This window comes from Chelonia mydas, chromosome 3 (genome assembly GCF_015237465.2).
Source record: "Chelonia mydas isolate rCheMyd1 chromosome 3, rCheMyd1.pri.v2, whole genome shotgun sequence".
NCBI lineage: Eukaryota > Metazoa > Chordata > Testudines > Cheloniidae > Chelonia > Chelonia mydas.
Window position 1 is genome coordinate 182924271 of NC_057851.1, and position 22874 is coordinate 182947144.

At 41.6% G+C, this 22874-nt stretch overlaps 1 protein-coding gene and 1 long non-coding RNA gene across 6 annotated transcripts in view; one reads left to right on the forward strand and one right to left on the reverse strand.

Moving 5' to 3' along the window:
- The window catches only part of BCL11A (BAF chromatin remodeling complex subunit BCL11A), a 102983-nt gene that overhangs the window by 11157 nt on the left and 68952 nt on the right, over nt 1-22874 (reverse strand). For 2 of the 5 annotated variants that reach the window (XR_005224927.2, XR_005224926.2), the window contains one exon: nt 1-2537. This exon is cut by the window's left edge and continues 6433 nt beyond it. Coding sequence is in view for 2 of the 5 variants with exons in the window: in XM_027822287.3 (XP_027678088.1) it covers nt 658-2537 (1880 nt within the window). In the remaining 3 variants the exon portion in view is untranslated. Of the gene's footprint in view, nt 2538-14672; nt 14868-22874 lie in introns of all 5 variants that reach the window. The other 3 variants (XR_005224928.2, XM_027822287.3, XM_027822276.3) reach the window with 3 other exon arrangements.
- Nucleotides 13389-21651, forward strand: LOC119565859. Its single transcript, XR_005224929.2, has 3 exons — nt 13389-13537; nt 19431-19600; nt 21314-21651. It is a non-coding gene; the product is annotated as an uncharacterized LOC119565859 (long non-coding RNA).

Genomic DNA, 22874 nt, shown 5'->3' on the forward strand with positions numbered 1-22874 from the left:
GATACGTTTAATCCTTTAAAGACAGAAATCTAGCAAATACAGCATTTTTTTCAGTGCTATCAGTCCTGTCCATAGAGGGTTACCCAAAGCATGTTTTCCTCCGCACGTTACAAAACAAAACTGTACATGATATGTATTACAGAATGTATGCAGCATGGTTGGTTTAATTTGTTTTTGTTTTGTTTTTTTCAGAACGGAACTGGAAACAGCAACATGTTTGCTCAGCAACTAATCAGGGACAATTTCAAAATAGCCATAACATACCATACATGCTGTCTAATTTAAAATAAAAAAACAACATACACAACATGTAAATTATTGCACAAGAGAAAGGCTCAAAGTTTGCGTAAAATGCAATAGTATTGCCCCGATACAGATCATGCATTCAAACGGTGAGAACAAAAAGAAAATAAACAGGTGTGCTGGTGACAAGCACTTTCTTAATATCCTTAGCTTCCATTATTTTAATCACAAAGGTCTAGAAAAACTCTACAGGGAACCAGGGGCGGGGAGGGGAGTATTAATATACCTCTATTCAGTTTTTATATCATTATTCAAAACTCGATCACTGTGCCATTTTTTCATGTGTTTCTCCAGGGTACTGTACACGCTAAAAGGCATCTTACAAATTTCACATTTGTAAACGTCCTTTCCCACCTGACCATGTGTTTTCATGTGCCGGGTGAGTTTGCTACTCTGGGCGCAGGCGTAGTTGCAAAGCTCACACTTATACGGCCTTTCGCCTGTGTGGCTCCTCCTGTGGACAGTGAGATTACTACAGTTCTTGAAGACTTTCCCACAGTACTCACAAGTGTCGCTGCGTCTGCCCTCTTTTGAGCTAGGCCTTCCAGGGCCTGGGCCACTAATATGTGGGGTGCTTCCTCCGCTTCCTGTGCCGCTGCGGCCTGAGATCCCTCCATCCATCTCCCCTGGAGGCGTGGAGAAGCGCAAACTTCCGTTTTCTGAGGAGTGTTCTGAGGAAGAGGCAAAAGGCGATTGTCTGGAGTCTCCAAAGCTGAGGAATGGATCTTTTAGCTGTCTAGAGGCAGCATACCCAGCCAGCCACTGGGAGTAAACATTTTCTGTGTTAGGCATAGCTGTAGCAGGCAGGTCAAACTCTTTCTCAAGTTTAATGCGTTTTGAGAAAGGGCTCAGAGAACTGGGGCTACCCAAGAGCAGCTTTTTAGATAAACCTCCAGAGGCAGATTCACCAGGTGAGCACCCCCTGCCATTAACAGTGCCATCGTCAATGCGATCTGATTCTCCAGCTACTGAGTCTTCATCACAAGTGTCCCTGTGTACCTCAGATTCAGACAGGTGCCCTCGTTTATGTTTCTCTCCGAGGACCTGGTGAAAAGCCTCACTGAAGTGCTGCATGGAACTCAAGACCATCCCCTGCATGACGTCTGGCATAGAACGGTTCTCCTCACCAACCCTGGAGTTGTTTTCGTGGTGACGGGCTGCTTCTAGATTAATGCCAAAGCCATAGTCTTGCCTTTCATTTTCAGTTAAGTCCTCCTCCTCTTCCTCTTCCTCTTCTTCCTCTTCCTCCTCGTCCTCTTCTTCTTCCTCATCCCCATTTTCTGGAATCATATTGGGGTCATTTTCGCTCTTAAACTTGGCCACGACAGATTTGAGAGCACTACTTGCGCTGCCGACGAGATCACTGGTTCCAGGCTCTGGGGAACTGGCTGTGGAGAGCCCGTCATCTGACTTGACGGTCATGGGGGAGGACTTGTGCATGTGTGTTTTCATGTGACGCTTTAGCTTGCTGGCCTGAGTGCATGCGTGGTCACAGAGGCTGCATTTGTAGGGTTTTTCTCCAGTGTGGCTTCTACGGTGTACTACTAAATTACTCTGAAACTTGAATGTTTTCCCACAAAATTCACAAGACTTGGATTTTATTGGAGGCTGGGAAGGAGGAGGGGCTGACTGAAGAGGAGGAAGGGGCGGTGTTGCCAGAAATGGTGGCTTGCTGCCTGGCTGGAATGGTTGCAGTAACCTTTGCATAGGGCTGGGCCGGCTTGGTGACAATGGTGGACTGGAGGTGTTTCCAGCTAACTCTCTAAGTCTCCTGGAGAAATCCATAGCTGGTGGCTCCATAGCCATGGGGTTCAGTCGCAGCACCCTGTCAAAGGCACTAGGGTGATGGGTTGCAAGAGCCATTTCTTCTGCACCCAGACGTTCTATGCGATGTGGATCCAAATGATGTCTGGGGGGAGGGCTAAACAAAGGAGGTGTGGGTGGAAAACGCCCTTCTCCAAGACCTGAAGCCTCTCTTGATACTGACCCAGGTATTCTTAGCAAGTTAAAAGGATTATTGTCTGCAATATGAATTCCGTGGAGTGGTGGCTGTGAAGGACATTCTGCACCTAGTCCTGATGGGATACCAACCCGCGGTGTCAGGGGACTTCCATGCTCGCTTTCTAAGTAGATTCTTAATCCGTGAGTATTCTGTGCGTGTTGCAAGAGAAACCATGCACTGTTGAAAGGCTGTTTACAAGTTGTACACGTGTAGCTGCTGGGCTCATCTTTACCTGCAAAATAATACCAACAGCAACATAAATGTTTAATCACTGAATTGCTTATCAATGATTGATGGTTGTTGGTTTTTTTCTTTCTAATCTTTCTTTTCCCCTAGCATTAAATCTAAACTGGAGAAACATAAATCTACTAATGAGTAGTTATGGGGGAGGGGAGCTTGCACATTTAACCATATCAAATCTGAGCTGACTTCCTGCCTTTTTTCTTTCCCTAACAAACAGAAGAGTATGTGAACAGGTAACAATGTTAAAGATCCATCAAAAAGATGATTCAGTAAATTCATTCTAATTATGGCTCCACAGATACCTTGATCTTACTTCACTAATATTTAAAATGAAAAAAAAAATCATTACAAATAATTTTATGAAAGGTATAATGCAAAAACATATACATTGGTTCAAAGAAGCAGCCCAAAGTGCAACGATAGCTAAGGAAGATGAGAAATGTTAAATTATCATCCTTCTCATTATTCTGAGAGACTAACAATGTGTAGAAAATTAGACAACATCTCATGCCCTTAGCAGAGTGTCAGCTTCAAGTGGGAAAAAAGAAAAAAGAAAAAGAAAAAAGGAAAACGAAGGAACAGAAAGATGCAGTTCAGCTAGTCAAATATCTGGACAGTAGCCAAGAGGCCTGGATGCACGCCCTGTTGGAGTCACATTATTTCTCTCGCCCTGAAAAGAATTTGAGGATGGTAAATGCCACTTTGGCAAGTAGCTAGCTAACTCTAATTCATGATAATTTATTTTCAGAGATAACCCGGACATTATAAAAGAGCAAGTGACTAATAAATAACTAAACAAAAAGCTAACTAATAATGGCACAAGAAAGCAGCCACAACTAAATATATTGCAAAATAAGGAAAATGAATGACTTCTGGAGGCTGGTAGGCAAGAGATCATATGAAATCTGAAGGAGGCAAGTGTATTTTTATTGAATGCTGTAATTTTAAGAATAATCCCGTTTTGCCAGAGTAAGTATTTTTCACTGATAACTGCTGGTAAATTGAAATTAGAACAAAGATGAGAACAAAGATTAATGTTCAGTCCAACCTGACAGTTCTCATAGAGTTGCTAGCTAGTGATTTAAAAACAAAAGCTCTTGAGGTCTGCTCCGGAACAAAAATATAACCGTCTTCAAAAACAAGCTAGGCTTACAATGGTATTTGACTGCATAATGTACTCCTGGTCTGACCTGTAATTTACTTGACGATGCATTTATAATCTCACTCAATATAACCCACTCGTGGTTAAAACCTCTTTACAAAATTAGATGGTAGATGCCTAAATTAGGTTTCAAACAGTTGCCTAATGTGGAAGGGGGAGGGAGGGAGCACAGAAAGATTTGGAAAGAAAATTTCGACATTAGTATCATTTTATCAGCAACCTTATTGTTTTCCTCCTCACTTCAAAGAAGAAAAAGAAAAAGCTTTATAAGGCTATTTTCATTGTATAATGTATTGAATAATGATTTGTGAATTTGACAGACAGGCAGCCTATAGTTCTGGCTATAGTGACCCATAGCCGTTTTTCCTGGTGCCTTCAGGTTCCTCTATTATTATACATTTAGTCTGACAATCTGAATTGGATGAGTAAAAAGAGATTCAACCACTGATAGCAGGCATTTAACACTTTAGTCACTTAAAAAGCCCTTGGAATAATATTTAACATTTCATTCTTCAACTGAAGCCAGCATTTGAATAAAATGCACTACGGTGTTTAGCGTGTACTGTGAATACAGGCATAGATAAATATTTAAATCTGTTGGAAATAGAACAAAATTCAATTGGATTTTCACATTCCTGTGCTCATAAAGACTTAAATGTGAAAATTTCCTTTATTTTGCTGTCATAAAGTGGAAATTTTTAACAATATACCCACAAGCTACACAATCAGGCTACAGTATGCTAACAATATAATGCTACCCTGCTTTTCTATTTTATATATTTAGGTCAAAGAAAATGGCACTTTATCTTATAATGAGGATACAACAAACAGTTTTCACTATCACCATTTTAGTATTCCCATCAACTAGATATTCTAGATCATAAGGGCAGCTAGTGTAATCATAATGTCAATGAGAAGGGCTGTTACGTCTGAGACTAAAGATTACACGGAAAAAGCTGCTTTGAAACTGGTAATTATTACCAGTCCACTAATAGCAAATGATGCATTACAGTTTCACCATATAATCTGTATTTCACTCAGCTCCTACCAGTGCAGTATATCATATTATAGTGCTCACAAATTCTAAATTCCTAAAGTACAGTCATCAATAAATGTGTTACTTGCCATCATTTGCAAAATTACTTTGTTCATAACATCTTCGACTGTTATAAAGACTAGAATTGATTTCCTGCATGGCAAAATTAGGGCTACATTGATTTACTGAAGTGTAAAATGTAATATTATTCTTCATTTGCTTTGAAGAAAAACAAGTTTTCAATTCACCATTCGTGTTTGGTAATCAGGATAATAATTTAAATTTAAAGTAATGCTTATTTACATCACTTGTCTAATCTTAACCAATCTAACATTTTCAATGGAGCAATATAAAATGGGAAATAAGACAAAGCAGTGAAACAGTTAAAATCCACCAGTGATTTACCTCCTGCTTTGAAGAAACACAGTTTCTAATTTGTCTATTAGTGCTTGATTAATAATGAAGGCTACTGACTGACCATATTACCACCAAGAGGCATGTTCCAGTCTGATGCAGGCTTGTCAAACTATGAGAATTATGGCAATAATCCACATACTACCACCAAAGGAGTGAGAGTTGTATTTAAACCATCACATTCTGGGCACAAAAGTCCCTATTTTCTTAGAAGTCCCGAGTTTCTCACTCAGTCAGGCTAAGCTCCTGTTTTTGGACACTATGCTCCTCCCATTGAAGTCAATGACAAAACTCCCATTAACTTCAGTAGGAGTAGGGGCAGGCCCCAGAGCCTGCTCCCTCAATTATTATAGGCCCAATTTTACTCACACCAAATAGTACCTTACTTCATGTGTTAGACCCATTCATTTTAGTGCGATCAGTTGAAGGGCATGGTACTACTCATTCTTAATAAGGGTGACAGAATCAAGACCTAGAAGTAAAAAAGTGAATAAACAAGTCAGGCCAAACCCTTGCCACACCCTTGACAAGCCAGAACCACAAGTGGAATCAAGAAGGCCCCAATCCTGCACCTCCAAAATGTATGGGGTTCAGTCATACTACTAAAGGTCTCCAACTCATTGAGGTGCATTAAGGGTATCACAGGGTGGGACCAGGATTCTCTCAGTGCATACCCCACTGACCCACCCAGACCCTATGCACCTCATGCCACTCAGATTATTGGTGATCCTGTAATAAACCTGGGTCTGGGGGTGTTGTGCGAGTGCTCTCGGTCTGGCCAGGATACATGCACTAAACTATTACTCAGTGCCCATTCTCAGGCTAAATCTGAAGAGAGATGGGTTATGGCTGAATTTGTTTCCAGTTACCCACTGTTCCGACATCCCCATGCAGAGCTCATGGTCACTAGAGGGACAAAGTGACAGATTAAACCTAAATGCAGCCCATATCCAACCCAGCCAAAGCAACCAAACAAATCAAAGGACACTGCTCAACAAATCAAACAGCTCCAGGCACTCTTGGATTTCTGCCTTGTCACTATTGCAGTACCCTGGCAGACCTCAGTATGCTCTAGCTGTCGTCCCATCAACCCTACCTCAACAAAAAGATTATTGGACCAGAAGTCTGAGGGTCCGTGGGCCAAGGCATGGCCTGGATCTTCACATTAATGGGTCCCACTATAGTCCACCCTGTTAGGGTCACTAGAGACACCATGAAATCCCACACAGAGGTGAGAAGTTAACACAGCCTAGGAAGGGAAAGATAGGCGGGATATGGGCATGAGTAAAGGCAGCAATTTGAGGGCATGTGATCATAAAACATAGAATCATTGAACCATAGGATTGGAAGGGACATCGAGAGGTCATCTAGTCCAGTCCTCTGCACTCAGGGCAGGACTAAGTATTATCTAGACCAGGGGTGGCCAACCTGTGGCTCCGGAGCCACATGCCGCTCTTCAGAGATTAATATGCGACTCCTTACCTAGGCACTGATTCCGGGGCTGGAGCTATAGATGCTAACTTCCAATGTGCTGGGGGGTGCTCACTGCTCAACCCCCTGCTCTGCCCCAAGCCCTGTCCCCACTCCACCCCTTCCCCCAAGGCCCCTTCCCCTGAGCCTGCCATGCCCTCACTCCTCCTCCCTCCCCCCCCCCAATAGCCTCCTGCACACATGAAACAGCTGATTGCGGGAGGAGAGGGGAGTAGGCACTGATTGGTGGGGGCTGCTGGCAGGCAGGAGGCACTGGGGTCTGGGGAGCGGATGTGGGGGCTGCTGACATACTACTGTGACTCTTTGGCAATATACATTGGTAAATTCTGGCTCCTTCTCAGGCTCAGGTTGGCCACCCTGGTCTAGACCATTCCTGACAGGTATTTGTCTAACTTGCTCTTAAAAATCTCCAGTGATGGAGAGGAGGAAGATGAGAGGAGGAAACTGGATAGAAGTCCCACAAAACCTGAGGGCTGGTTCAGGCACTGAATTGCGAGTGTGATACATGATGCTATCCCATGCCAAGCAGTGCTGCAATTCCATCTTGATTTGGATGAGATCGGCAGAAATACCCCCATTTTCCTGTCATATAGGATAGTCTAGAGAGAGAGCTCCACCAAACACACCTTGGACTAAAGCAGGACTTGAGCCCAAGTCAGTGTGGAAAGACTACTGTATTAACCCACTGCTAACCCAGACAAGTTTTCAGGAGAACTTGTGAAACTGAAACAAGAAACCTTTGTAATTTCCTTCATGATTTTTTTAAAAATACACTCGTTTTGAGTTCAGCTCTGAGGCAATGAACACGTATTTCTGCAAAGATATTTTCAGAGGAGGAGCCACTTCCATTGTGCACATGGAGAAACCATGATCTCCAGCCTAAGGGCTCCCAGAGCTCTGGGACACTCTCCTGTGGAATCCAAGTCCCAGGGTGGAGTCTCAGGCACAGCACACAGAGTGCTGATCGGAAACACACACAACAGCTCAGAGAGTGTTGGCTCAATGGACTGGAGACAGGTGGGTTTTTCCCTGCCCTACCAAAGAAACAGAAGGAGGGAGAGAGAAGAAAAGCACTTCACTTTCACTCCTAACAGCCTCTAACGGGATGAGGACAGAGAGGAGATACTGGGCCAGATTCTGGCTTATGCTATAGCTTCTCTGAGCTGTGCCCCTCCCATCAGCCTTCCTGCTGTAGAGGGCATGTTAGGAGTGGGAGGGGGTGTGGCCGGATCATGCTGTTCTCCAGTGTTCCCTGGACAGCAGAATGGCCCCTTGCAGGCCCTTACATGCCAACCTAAGTTAGAATAGTTGAGTGGCTGCTCTAACTCAAGCTGGTGGCCAAAGAGGACCCAGCAGCTCTGGGAAGCACAGAGTTAGCATGCTACCACTTTTTCCCCCTTACCCACTTTGCAGCTGCACCGAGCAGAACTCCATCTCAGTGGAGGATCTAGCCCACTGTGGACAAGAAAGTTGCATAGAGTAACAAAAGAATTGTGGTAAGAGGCCTTGATATTGCGTTGTGAGGTTTACATCATCAAACTGCTGCATCAGCCTAGATGACAGATCACCATGACATGCTGCACCGACGCAAACAGCACCATGCAGTGCCGGTACATTGCTCTGTGGCTTTGTGGCTGTCTGCGACACTGTTCATTGATGAAATAAACTCTTCTGTCCCACAACTAGTAGAATTACTGTATTGCAGGGATTATACATAAAAAATAAACACAATGGGCTAAATTCAACCCTGGCCCAATAACATCACTGACCCAATTTCTTTAGAAAAATATCAAATAAACATTTTACTTGAAGACAATCACCTATTTACTTTACATCTCATCCAGCGAATTATTAGCTATAGATCTTAAGAAATTGCATTGCACTTTTGTAGAACAGTATTTAGCATTTCTAAAATAATAGTTCCATCTCCCTAAAATAATAACAAAACTTCAGTCCTTGACCTTCCCCCTCCCCATCCCCCAAATAAAGAGGTGATTTAACTGGGGAATGTGTGGGTGACAGATTTAAACTCCTGATCTGAAAAATGTTAACAAGTGAATGGAATGTATATTGGCATTTGAGTGCCTTTAAAGGCAGTCCACGCATTTACTCAATAAGATATGAAGGCGCATCTGCTTTTAGCACTAAACAGACATTTTAAAAAGACATTTATTCTTTGCTGTACTCACAAATGTATTTAGTGGAGCAAATGCGAATGCTTTACACTGCTACCTGAGTCAAAGGAAGCTGACATCCAGAAGCACAATATAGTTGACTCTGAACCAGACCCATAGGCATGTCCACAGCCACCAGCAGTGGAGCCAGACAAGGGGCTGGGGAAGAAGCCAGCCGGGAAGAGAAGCTGTCAGGTAGACGCCACTGCTGGAAAAAATTTCATTCTGGAGCTAGGCATATGAATGCTTCCAGTGCCAAGTGAGTAATGGAATAATATGCATGTGTATGTCAGTGGGCTTGGGAAGCCCTTCCTTCAATTCTTAAAAGTAAAAGCTAGATCCATAAAAGCTTATCACAGCACATACGCATCTCTGGACATTCTACAAGCCATAACAATGAAATGACAAATGCGGAGTGACTGGAGGTTCCGCATCCACAATGCGGAAGTTAATTTGTGCAGGACCCCAAATTAGGGCACTTAACATGGACACAATACACAACCTATGAGAGGGCATCATATGGGCTGGCCACATTCTGTTCCAGAATACCCTATAGTAGAAGAAATACAAACTTCAGTCCATCATCTGGCAGAGTTTTCACAAGAAAAAACGCAAAGGAGGATAGTAAAAGGGGAGGAACAGACTATGTGCCAGTGGAGATTGCAAAGCATTCCATTTACAGCCACCGACATTCCCCTTGGGCAAATTTTGGTCCCAGTGAAGTCAATGGCAAATCTACCAGACTCCAGATGGACCAGGATCTGGGACTCTATACTTCTAGGAGATGTTGAAAATGAGTTGGTACAGGTAGGCCTGGCATTTCCACAATCCCAGGAGGAGAGCCATTTCACTGTATCCCAGTAACTCCCATCCTGAAAAGGGATGCACATGGAGGAAACCTCTGCAAGGTTCCCCTTTCCCAGAGTTATCTCCATTGGTGGGGTGGGTCTGCCCCTCTGTAGAAGAAGCAGTGGCTCTAGCCCCCAAACCATTTGGGGTTCTGTGACTTCATGCTGACTCTGAGCGCTTGTCTACACCGGAAACACTACAGCTGCACAGCTGCCGCGGCCGGCTGTACCGCTTCAATGTAGACACTGCCTATGCCAATGGGAGGGGTTCTCCCATTCACCTCCCTCAGAGAACTCTTCCACCGATGTAGCGCTATCTACAGCAGGGGTTAGGTTAACTACATCGCTCTGGAATGTGGATTTTTCACACCCCTGAGCAACATAACTAACTTTTTAGTGTCGATCAGGCCAGAGGCTCCAAAAGGAAGAGCAGCGCAGCCCCATGCTCCACTGCAGCTGGTGCTGCCTGGGGTTCTTCAGCCATCGAGACATGAAGGGGTATCCCACTGAGGGGAGGGCACAGAAAGTATAACAGAGCCTGAATTCAGTAACCTTTACAATGGCATTTACTCTGAGTGCCAGGGGAGACAATGTGCATCCCTGCCAAGACCTGCCTTCAGCCCACCCACCTCTCCATGTACGAAGCCCCAGAGGATGCTGCAGAAACCCAGGGAGAGGTGAGATCCACACATGAATCTGCGAAAAATTATTCTTCTCCAACTCCCTGAGATGTGCTAAGCACCCAAGTCTCAGTGGGACTTGTGCTCAGCACCTCTTAGGATAATGGCAGAAATCTGAAGTAGCGCCAGAGATTCCAGACTCGCTCTACTTTTACATTGGTGTAAATGAGATCAGAATTAGGTCTGCCATGATCATTTGGACAGTTTCCAATTTCCCAAGTCTAAAGGGTATGTAAAAGGGTGTCAGGCCCCAGTGATGTAGTGTACAATGCTCTGTTGCTGTGGTTGGTTTGTGGGGATTATGAAAGGAAAAAAATGTGTTTTGATCATGGACAAATATTGTGGTCTCAGTTTTCAAAAGGAGGCTGTTTTTTCAGGGGAGGAGGACTCACTTTCTGGTGTCTCACTGGAGACACCTTGACAAGGCTTGATTTCCCAAAAGCAATGAACCCCCACCCACTGAGGCCTCTGCATGTTTTCTGTGAGCTTAGCAGTAAGAGCACATGAAAGCGTTGTCATTACAGCCCATAGTGGTGGGGCCTTTAGTGCAAAATATACCTTGTTCTCCTCATAAAACGTACACTTGCCAAGCAAAACTGGGGTTTATAGGACAAGGTTCTTTTCATCACAAGGTTACGTACTAGTAAGTTACTACAATAGTGTGTTGCTCTTGTAGGCTCCTGCATAGATCACGTGTATCTTTTGTTATCAGAGATGCAAAAAATAGAATGTTACTGGGACTTGAATATGTGAAAATTATAACAAATACTTTTCCACCCTCCTCCCCTCTTCACAAAAAAAATTGAGGAACAGTTTGAACCTAAACCAGAATTTCTTTATTCTACTTTAATATCAAATGATTGCTTGCTTTTAGGCTGATAAATTTTGGATCATTACAGTATTTAAGAGGGTGGAGGGGAAACAGAGTTAATTGTTACCACTTGTACTTGATTCATCTCTTCTCCATCTGGCTTGTGAAATATCTTTTCCTTTGGAAATGTATGCTGTTGAAATCCCGCAACTAAAACTTCAGAACTAAAACTACTGGGACACAGGAAGCTAACACAGACTGAAGATAGATATGTTCAGTCTGGGTATGTCTACACTACAGAGGGGACCATGCCTCCCAGACATACACTAACTCACCAAAAGCATCAGTGGCACAGGCTAGCTGCCTGAGTACAAGCTGCCCCTCTGGGACCGAGTTGAGGTAACCAGCCCATGCCACCACCCATACCGTAAGCATCCAAGCTGCTATTTTTACCAGGCTAGCTCGAGTGGAGGCAATGCCCAGGCTGGAAGGCATGCTCCCAACAGCATTGTAGATGTACCCTCTGTGTCTTCTGCAACTTACTTCTGTTTGTAAGCACTGAGGGGAAAATACCCACTTTTCGTAAGTCACCTTTTCCTAGTAGTTAGCAGCATTGACTTAGACAAGGGAAACTGTAATTGTTCAGTGAATTTTTTTTCCTTAGTTAACTGAATACTGATTTTTCTTTATGATTGAGCAGATTGCAAAAGACACATTATTATACTGGCCCACCATAAATGGATTAGAGGTGGCTGTGGGTTTTGTTGGTGGTGGTATGTTTTGTTTTGTTGGGGGTTTTGGGGGCAAGGGGGTCATTTCTCTGTAACCTATACATTTATCATTTCTGTATACCAACGTATTTTTTTGGCAGGAGGGCCTTTAGTAAATATTGGGCCTGATTCACTACTCTGTTATACTACTGTGACTCCATTGACTTCAACACTGGTGTAACAGAGCAGTGATTCATGTCTATTAATTAATTATTATCATGATCATTAAATGTTAATGGAAAAACACAAGTAAGACTCGTGAGAAAATTACGCAGCACCAGATCAGGATGAACAAGTACAGTTTCTAGTGTGTATATATATATATATATATATATATATATAAAAAAAGAAAACTACAAGAATCGGAAAGTAAAGTCCACTAGTAACTGATTATAAACAAAAGTGAAACTGAGCAGTAGAAATGATTGAAAAACAACAAACAATTTTGTGCTAAATGTCAAAATCTGAAAGTTGTTTCATTTTGTAGGAATCAAAGTGGCCCCATGTTTTGTTTTTCATGAACTTTTCCATGACCTTTTGATCCATATTTTATTGAGGACTTCGGCAAAATCGTTACTGAAATGTTTAATTATCTGAAACTCATTTCTTCTTACTAGAAGCCAAGATTTTGTGAAATGAAAAATTTCTAAAATGATTTCAATAAAAATTTCAAGAAAGATGTCGTAGATTTTGATCATTTCAATAATTTTTTGAAAAATGTTTCGTTCTCAAAAAAGGCCATTTTTTAACACCAAAAAATCTTTTTGTGAGAAAAGGTTTGACCAGTTTTACAGATATTTTATTTTCATTGTCCAAACTGAAAAAATACAAGCAGCATAAATGTTAAAAAAGCAAATAATGGTGGTAATTATCTTTCTATTTTAATATCTGGAAGGATGACTTAGCAGACAAGGATTTTATATTTAAACAAAATATTACTTTTAAACTGATTATATCTCTTTACATTTCCTGATGACAGTATTATTTGGCCTTCTCTCATACAGAGCCTAAAGTATTACTATTCTGTTCTGTTCAGATTCTTCTGCCACGCCTATCACTATGGTATTTGAGTGCCTTTCACTTGTGCTGCAGAACAACTAATACTAATTCATTAGGAGGAAAAAACAGGCTTACAGGGCACAGGTAGGAAAGACTATGCCTTTTATTCCTTCTCTGTGGAATAGGAACACAAACAGACAGGATGCTACTTGCAGTAAGGTGACTCCCTGAAGAATATCCAAACAGAGAATTCCTAAGTCAATCCAATAAACACCCAAGCACCAACAGCTCAAGCAGCCACAAGTCTATTTTCCCGGACTCCCCTGCCTTTTACCTTTGTCCAGGGAAAGCAGACTTCTGCCTATTTAAGGTGCAGCCCTTATGGCAAACTGACATTCTTTCTGCAGGGGAAGAGGCTGACAGCTTCCAAGTTAAAGGGGTGTGGCCGTGCAGGAGTCGGGCTGCAATTTGATAATGGTTTACTATTTAAAGTTAGACAGCAGCAGCATTATCGGGAAGGTCAAAGGAAAACAGAACCTATCGCCTGCCATACGTTTAAAGTCTAACAGACTGGAAAGGAAAATGAGAGTTATTTGGAGCGAAGGTAAGAATGGGGAGAGGGGCTAGGAAAAGGAACAAGGAATAGGTATGGTTCCTCTAATGCTATCTCTTCTTTCCAAAAGAACAACTACTCAGCGTCATCAAAGAGCAAACGGGCAAGAGCTCTATGGACATCTAATTAACGATAAAGTGTTAATTTCTTATTTCTTATTTAATTTCTAATTTCCCACTTCTCTTCTCAGCTCCGCAAGCACAAGGTCTGGATCCAAAGCCCACTGAAGGCAATGGGAAGACCTCCAGTCAGTGGGATGTGGAGTAAGCCCTACACCAGGAGTAACATCAGTGAAGTTAACAAAAAAACACTGGTGTAAAACTGGTGTGAGAGAAGAATCAGAATTATTTTCACAAGAAACGTAACCTGTGTTTACACCTCACATAGTAGCAGAGGAAAAAGGCTGCTTAAATAAGCATACATTTAGCTTTGGGCCAGATCCAATGCCCACTGGAGTCAATGGAAAGACTCCAGTCCATTCCAGTGTGTGTGGGATCATGTTCTTCCAGGAAAAATGGAAAGTTTGTGGGTGGACATTTTACTTCCAGTGTCAAAATACTTTGTATTTTTTCTTACTCACTTAAAAAAAATCCCTACTAAACCCTAATTTTACACAAAGACCAGAACTGAAACTGATCTCTTGCTTGAGCTGTAGGGCTTGGCAAACAGGAGATGGCTTCTGCTGTCCCTCAGGAGCATCGTAGGGCTGCCAGTCATACTGGCCTGACCTCAATGTCTGTCACCATTTTCAAGGTGATGATTATTTGGCTACAAAAAAAAACTGCTTCAGGCTCCAACTTGGCAAGGAAGATGCCAGTCTGGGAGTGATTTCGTGTTTTTTAAAACTTGGGGGTGGAAATCTGTCACTTTTCAATTACCAGTGAATGGAAACAAATTGCAGTTGGTGGGTTCAGACAATAATTTGGAGCTTATAATTCAACTTTGAAATAAATTGTAAAAGAAATTTCTCAAACAAATAAGATCTGGCAAACAAAAGTAGTTTGTACTTAAATACTAAGGTCACAGAGAAATACAAATAATATAGAAAGACAGACAGACTTCAACATATGCACTCCTATTAATTCAAAATATAAACTATAGAGTCTAATATTGGACTATATCGTACCATCAGATTTGTAAGCAGAACTCATTATTGATATAATCTGGCCCACGACTTCTAAAATAATTCACAAAGTGATCAAACCCTGACGTGCAGATTCTTTTCCAGCTCTCTTCCAACTGACTTTAACGGGATGACTCGCATGAGTAAGGATTTTCCGGGACTGGACCCATAGTCCCTAATGCCATCTGATCACTTTTGCTATTTAAAAAGACAAAAATGATTATTACTGTTGCAATGACTAAGTTTTCCCAGTATGGGTTTTCTTTTTCCTTTAAAATTTTGTAATCGTTTTAAATTAATGGACTTTTAAACAGAAGTGACACCCAAATGGCCTTAACAAAAACTCCTCTAGCTAGATCTACACACAACAGACAGATACATTCTCCTTCAGGTCTATCAGGTCAATGATCCATCAACTAAGAAATCTCATGTAAGCCTTGACCCGATAGAGCATCAAAGCTCCTTCAAAGCAGTCACCCGATTATGCAGCAAACAATACCCTGTGTCAACAGTCCATAATTATGTATTTACCCAATGGCTGTTAGGGACAATCAAGTTAATAATTCACTTTTTAAATACAGTGTAATTATATAGTTACAGAGAAGTTCCAAATAATTGTGCTCGTTCTCATACACCTAAATGATTAATTGTTTCCTATTTTTCTTTCTGGTAGTTCCCTTTTTCATTTAGTCTTTTCTTCCCTTCTAACAGCAACAGTAATGAACCTGAATACCAGGCAGAGAATACTAAAGCATAAAAATGCATATTAAAATGATGCTAACAGTTAATTGCTGCAAGTTTTATTCAAGAGACAGTATGGTCTAATGGATAGGGTGTAGACTAGCATGCAGGAGATGAGTTCTAGTCCTGACTCTGCCATTCACCTACTGTGTGACATTAGGCCAGGCTCTTTACCTTTGTTTTGTTCATTTAGAATGCAAGCTCTTCAGAGGAAGGACTATCTATAACAGCCTCTATCTATACAGCCTTCAGCACAGAGGAGTCATGATCACTAGGTGCTACTATATTACAAATAATTATAGTAAAACAAAACTTTAATTGACATAAATAGGAGGACTACAAGATTTGATCATAAAGTTATATGGGCTAAATTTTTGGCCATGAGTAAAAAGGGACAACCACAAAAATGTCAATGCTCCCGTTTCACACACATGGGCAAACTGCATGCTGCAAGTGCAAATGGATGGGATGTCTTGGAGTGTGTACACAAAGGCCCATTTGCACTCACCAATGTAGATGCACAGTGGCAGCACCCAGAAAATTTGGTCCTATGGGTTTGAGTTATCTCATGAAAGCAGGAAATACATCCATGTTGTCATGCCCATCCTTCACTAACTGTTTTTGTTCGGAGGTGCAAAGCCATATATGATGATGACACCTAAGAACATGCAATGTTTTCTGACCTCAGCAACATCTCAGCACAACACAGAGGGAAAGGCAGATCTAGATTTCTAGCCTTTCATTCCATATTCCCTTTTTTCTAAAAGTTTAAGTCCCAACCTTTACATTATTGTGTTTTGAAACGGCTAATACTGTTATTTTAGTTTTAATTATTATTTATATTCATTATATTAATAGCCCATGTACTATATATGTGTAACAAAATATCTTCTCACAAATAAAGGATCAGAAACATAGTCACATGATTTTGTATTAATCAGCATAACTACTAGTGCTTTACAACCCAATTAAACTCTATGGGAAATTGCTGAAAGATGCTAATGCAATACACTGGGCACTCCTGGAGAAATCGAACGGAGATGACATTTTAAAACCAGTCAATCTCTGCTCACTGGGAGAGACACTGGATGGAATATTCACACCACTGGTCACTGTTAGAGCAACTTGGAGTAAGTACACTGGAGTAAATCTATATAGAAGTAGTGCCCATCCCTTATTGCCTTTATTTATTTATTTGTGTAGAGAATGCACTGAAACACTTTACATGTCATTTTCTATTTCTCTAATGTCATCCCAGATTCTGTTAAATAAGTATAAAATTCTTTCACCTATGAATAGGCTTTTTGTATTACACTTTTAAAGCAGAGAGTTGCATGGCACACTGTGTTTTGTTAGTAAACATAACAGAACAAATTTATCCCTAGTGTATTAAGTTAATGGAGTTACACCTGAGATGAATTTAGCCCAATACACTCACTCAGGAGGCAGCTGGAATATTGCTGCTTGTCATACTTGATCACAAGGCAGGGCTTGCATGACTGTCTGGGCTAAGACCCTACTGCCCTTCTGCACCTGCTAGTCCTAGGAAACCAGTACTGAGGAGAGTGCCCATTGCATCCATAGCATAGTAGTTGCCACTCCTGGAGGCAGTGTTCTGAATGTCTGAGCATTCCACAACCAAGGCTACGTCTACACAGCAAATGAAGGTATGATTGTAGCGCAGGTAGGTATAGGTACACTAGGTTTGATCGAGTTAATGCGGGTAACACTAGTAGTGAAGCTGTGGCAGTGTGGACTTCTGCATGAGCTAGCTCCCCAGCTCAAGCCTGCCAGGGACCCTGGGTACATATTCGGGATGCTAGCCCATGCCACCATGTCTTCACTACAATCGTTACCCATACTCGCCAGGTTAAAGCTAATGTGGGTATGCCCGTGCTACAATTACATCTTCCCTTGGCTGTAATGCCACTGATTGCTGCCCCACAGTGCTCCATTGCGGCTGCAAAAGCCACATTCTCGCCGAGGCTGGAGACGGGTATTGTGAGCTGCACTGACAAAGGTGACATTCTGTGGGGAGAAGTTCTGGAACATATACAGGCCCCGGTGCTGCTCAAACAAGCTGTGGAACTCAATTTACCCAGTTAAATGTTCTCAGTGCCAAAGTTTTAAGGTAAAATGCTCACCTTAGAATAACGTTGATCTAATTTTTTCAGACTAGAATGGGCTTGCTTTTGTAGATCATAATTCTAATTGAGGGTCAGCTTCAGGATTTGGGTGAATAAAGCTTGGGACCCTCCCCATCTTCTCAATCTCTTCTTCCCCCACATTCCCAAACAGATCCTCTAAATCTCTCCTTCCCTCTTGTAATGCCCCTCCTCTGCTTCAGCTTCCCCTTCCTCACCAATCAGTGCACTAAGACAGCAGCAGACTCCACCACCCCAGGTTTACTCTGGCACCATCTGACAAACTGGGCCATCTTGGCCAGGGGTTCTGCAGGTCCCCAGAATCAGTATCTCTGTCCACAGATCATCTGTTGGAAAGGCAAAGCCTTATTATGTCCCTGAACAAGTTCAGTGTCACTAAAGGAGCTGCAATTACAGCAAGAGCTGCACCTGACCCTTACAGAAGCCGGTTTTGTACTTGCACAACAGAGTATTAGGAGAGTTGTTAATTTTTTCTTTGTAAATAGGACAAAAGATATCATAAAGTTCTATGGTCTTGTTTGTATTATTCTGCCTCCTCTTTGTAATCTAAGATTCCTTGAAGTTGCAAATGATATAATGCTCAGGATACGTGGGGTTTAGGGAATGTGAGAATGAAGGAATTTCTATAGCTTTACGGCATTTTCAGGGCACACTGAGTATTTACCATATATCCAGTCAAGGAACACAAAAGGGGCATTTGAAAATTCAGTGCTTCAGGAGTTTAAAGTCACAGAAAGGAAGATAAAGAGAAGAATTTCTTATTTATAGATTTGCAGATGAAATCCAATGAAAACATACCAAAAAATGCTTCTTTATGTCAGTATGGCTGCTTCAATTTCCAGGCTTGCAAGGTCTCCTCTATCTAAGTATTACCCGACCCCAATAACATACTGTGTTCCAAGGTTAAGATCTGTTTCCTTACAGCAGTGCAGAAAGCTGTTGTTTCAGTTGCGGCTGCAGAATTCAAGCTTTGAAGGACAAGTTAGTACCACACTACATTTAACTGGATTCAGTTCATCTGATTATATAGTGCCTTGCTTTCTGGAATATGTAATCATCTCTTTCTGATGACATTTTAAATATCCAACTAGATAAATAATTGCAGCAATAATTGATAGCTGAGTTAAACTGGAAGATTATTGATTGGCACAGTACCCACTGAAACAAATGTTCATCTTTCAAACATTACAGTAAGGATGCTTAAATCTAACTTTTGCAGCTAAATGGTAAAAATCTGATTTACTGATAAAGCCATTGGAAGACAATATGCACTTTGGGATTTGATTACTTTGTGAAATTTTTTAGAAGAAAAATTAGGCATCGTGATTTATTATATATTTCATTTCAATAATTACAAGGATATGGATAAGTAGTTGAATGTAAACACATGCAGAGAAGTTGCAAAGAGTTGTTCATTAACTCTCTTCCTTCCTGAATGGTATTTATCTGCTCTTTATTACTACTTACATATGAGTCTATCCTGCCACCTTTCTGCGCGTGCCGTATGTCTGTCTCTTTACCAGTGTTGGGAGTTACATAACCAAGTCAGCAGCAAGTTCCCCGCATCACTTTCTGTACAGCTGTTCCAGAGTGCATGATGGAGCCAGTTTAAATATTTATCCTCTTAGCAGACTATGAATAAAGTTGAAAGGAGAAGCTCAGATTCTGCGGGCCTAAACTGGTGTAAATCAGGAACAATTCCACTGAAGTCAGTGGAGTTACACCACCGTAAAAACAGAATGAATGAGATCAGAACCCAGCAGATCTATAGATACCAAATTTTTGAGGGTTAAAACTACATCTCACATCTTGCAAAACAGGTGCTTGAGTCTACATTTTTTTTTTTAAATTACAGAATGACATCAACTCTGCAACCCTTCCTTGTTCACTATGGGGTGGAAGGATGAAGCGAATCTGTGAAATGTACTGGTTGAAAAGAATCATGACTAAACAACATGGATGCTCATGTGTGAGAAATGACAAGCAAATGAGCTGCCTGACTAAGAGAAGTGGAGCCATTGTGAGGTAAAACCTGAAATTAGGAAAAAGCACCAGAATATTTGAGCAGGGAACAAAGAATATAAATTCAGAGTAAGAGATGAAAAATGCACTGAAATGTTTTGAAACTGAGCCATTATGAGCTGATTTAGTCTCATAGCTACTGTTAAAAATCAGAAGCTTGTTAGATGTAATGATTATCTGCGCCTTGACACTTAAGGCATATGAGGGGGCTTGTCAAGCGGCTTTGCTCTAATTTAGAGATCCTCAGTTAATTAGAAAGCCCTCAGATTTTCTGCAAATGCAGGTCACTATCGACAGCTCATGCTTTTGATGCTTTTCCATGTGACAGTTGTTGGACTGACCTTCCACGAGCTGGCAGGGTTGTCCAGACTTTTACAGTGTCAGGGAATTCAATCACTCCTGCCAGCTTAAGCAAGAAGTTACAAGTAAGGTTACTGTACTCGTATACTGTGTTTCCTCACATTAAACAAAAGCTGATGAAATCGGCATTCGCTTACCACTATAAATAGCTCTAATTTCCATTTTTTTTTTCTTAGTGGGTGTCACATTCAGCCCAAACTTCAGGGTACTCGTTTATTTAAAAATCTCGCCGAGCCGCACTCATGAGAAAGGGAAGTGTTTTACGGAGACTGATTTGCTTGCACTGAAACTGCAGCAATTGTGGAACAGAAACCCCTCTTTGATTTTTGCTTCCTGATTTCTACATCAGGTATCAGAGGCTGCACCTGCACCGAGATTGAGTCCATGTTTTTATTGCAGACCACATTTGCAGAGGGGGAAGGTCATAAATCAGACACACAAAAGGCTCAGTGTACTAACTGCTGAGCCCAGTAGTGAACTGTTGTTGTGTTTCTCTAAGTGAAGAAACAATTGGAGAGTTCAGTGTTAAATTATACAGGCAGGTAAACTAAACTTGAAGGCCCAGTTCTGGTCCCACTGAAGGCAATGGGAGCTTTGTATTTGTTTATTTGCTCTGTATGTGTGTGCATGCATGCTTGCTGCTTGGATTTTTAAATAATGAAAGGTGTCATGTGACTCGTCTAGGGAATGATCTAATTGTTACTGGAAACTTATTAAAATAGGAAAGGTGTGTAACTCGGAAAATAATCTATTGCTCATACACAGTGATCACTATTTTAAGGCCTGCTCCTGCTCCCCTTGGGCCTGATTCACTGTGTTGTGTGCTTTTGTATTCATGCAAAGTGAATGCCAAGCAGAGTGGTGGCATATCATATCCACTTTGCACTTGCATGAATGACTACACAATGTGCAGAGTAATAGTGAATTGGGTTCACTTTGTTCAGCGGGTGTGACACCAGGCCCTAAAATAGCTCTTACTATTACAGCACCAGGTAAAGAATCAGTGTTTAGGAAGCTGTCTAAACAGAGACTTTCAAGACAAAGCAAATACATATTTGTAGAAACTGTATTTACATAAACAAGAATAAAAGCTCCAAAGCTGTGCCTTACTCCTGACCACGGAGTGAGTCTGAGGAGCTGCTCCTTGCCCAGTTAGATAACCACACCTTGTCCAGGAAAGTGGTTGCTGGGACACAAACCAACACAAGGTTCTCCCACACCACCTGCTAGCCGTCAATCCACAGTCCAACTGGGGCCTGGCAAGACAGAGTTCCTTGTTCATGCAGGAACTTGCATTTTTTACAACTCTTTCAATGTGCATCTTTATCTGACAGTTATTGTTGTTTTGACTTTCAGACACAACTTGGGAGAAAGAAATTGAAATGCAAAACTGGAGGGAACCTTTCTTAACAACAACAACAAATTTAAAACCTCTCTATGGAAATACAAGAAATAAAGCTGAAAGTTGTGGTGAAACTCCCATGGCTCCGTGACATGCGACAGTCACACAGTGAATCAGTGGCAGACACTAGAAGATTAACCTTCGGGAACAGTACAGCACTGGCAGAGAAATGGATGAGATGATCTAATAGATATTTTCCACCACTAATATGATTCGGCAATGATTTCACATAGATCTCTACATTATCTCAGCCTTTAGAAATAAATGTGTTGTCTGATCTTTCCCCTTCTAACTCAAACGTAACACATACATTAATAAATTGCAAGCTGGGCCCACTGCTGCTGTTCTTGTAGTCAAAACTTTAGCAGTGATATATAGATAGATTTAACTGTTTTTAGTGGCAATAATTTTTACAACCCAATCCAAATATTCTGTTACTAGCAGATTTGGCAAGCATTAAAAACACCTTGCAGAAGATCCAAACGTATTAACTTAGTAGCCAGATGAAGCAGAGAGGTGTAAACCACACTCCCAGGGAAGCTCCCTATACCTCAGAGGGATTTTCTCTAAGGGACAGTAGGCTGAGATCTCTCCCTTGAGGTTGTTGTTGGGGGAAAACAGCTTTAAAATACACGGGAGGCACCAGAGAACCTCACTGGAAGAGACTATTGAAGAGATGTGCTTAATCAGCACACCCTCTGGCTACACTGGTCATGCCCCCTCTCGTCAGTGATGCTCACTTTTAGGTTCTACTTGTCTCCAGTGCCCTCTCCCCACACCTCAGCAGGTGGTAGCTGGCAGGTACTTTGCCAAAGAGCATTTTCCATCAGAGTCTATAGTGACTGAAGTCAGGATATACCAGTGGCCGAATCTGGCCCTGGTACTTCCTGTAGCATGGAAGTGTATATTTTCCTATTGAACAAAAGACTTTTTCCATGTAGATATTGGGGTAGGAGAGATAATCAATGGAGTTACACCAGGGATGAATATGACCCATTAGCTTGGAAAACTCATCTGTGGTGAGAAACAAAGTTCTGGCTATCATGAGGGTGGGAGAATAGATATATACCATTCCTAAAAGCTCAGGCTCTGGGCACATGGCACATGCGCATAACCCTCAGAGGAATACAATACGGACCATCGTTCAAAGAAGAAATAGAAAATTGGTGTTAGGCATGGGTTAAGATTTTACAGATGGGGAAGAATAAAATTAAAATAAGGACTTTTTAAGCATCTAATATAGATTGTAGAGGGCCCCATCTTTTACCAGGATAAGCATTTTGTTATAGGAAAAATACAATCTACTATAATTCTTTAATGGGGTCAACAAGCATGTGGACAAGGGAGATGCAGTGGGTATAGCGTACTTAGATTTTCAGAAAGCCTTTGACAAGGTCCCTCACCAAAGGCTCTTAAGCAACCTAAGCTGTCATGGGATAAGAGAGAAGGTCCTCTCATAGATTGGTAACTGGTTAAAAGATAGGAAACAAAGGGTAGAAATAAATGGTCTGTTTT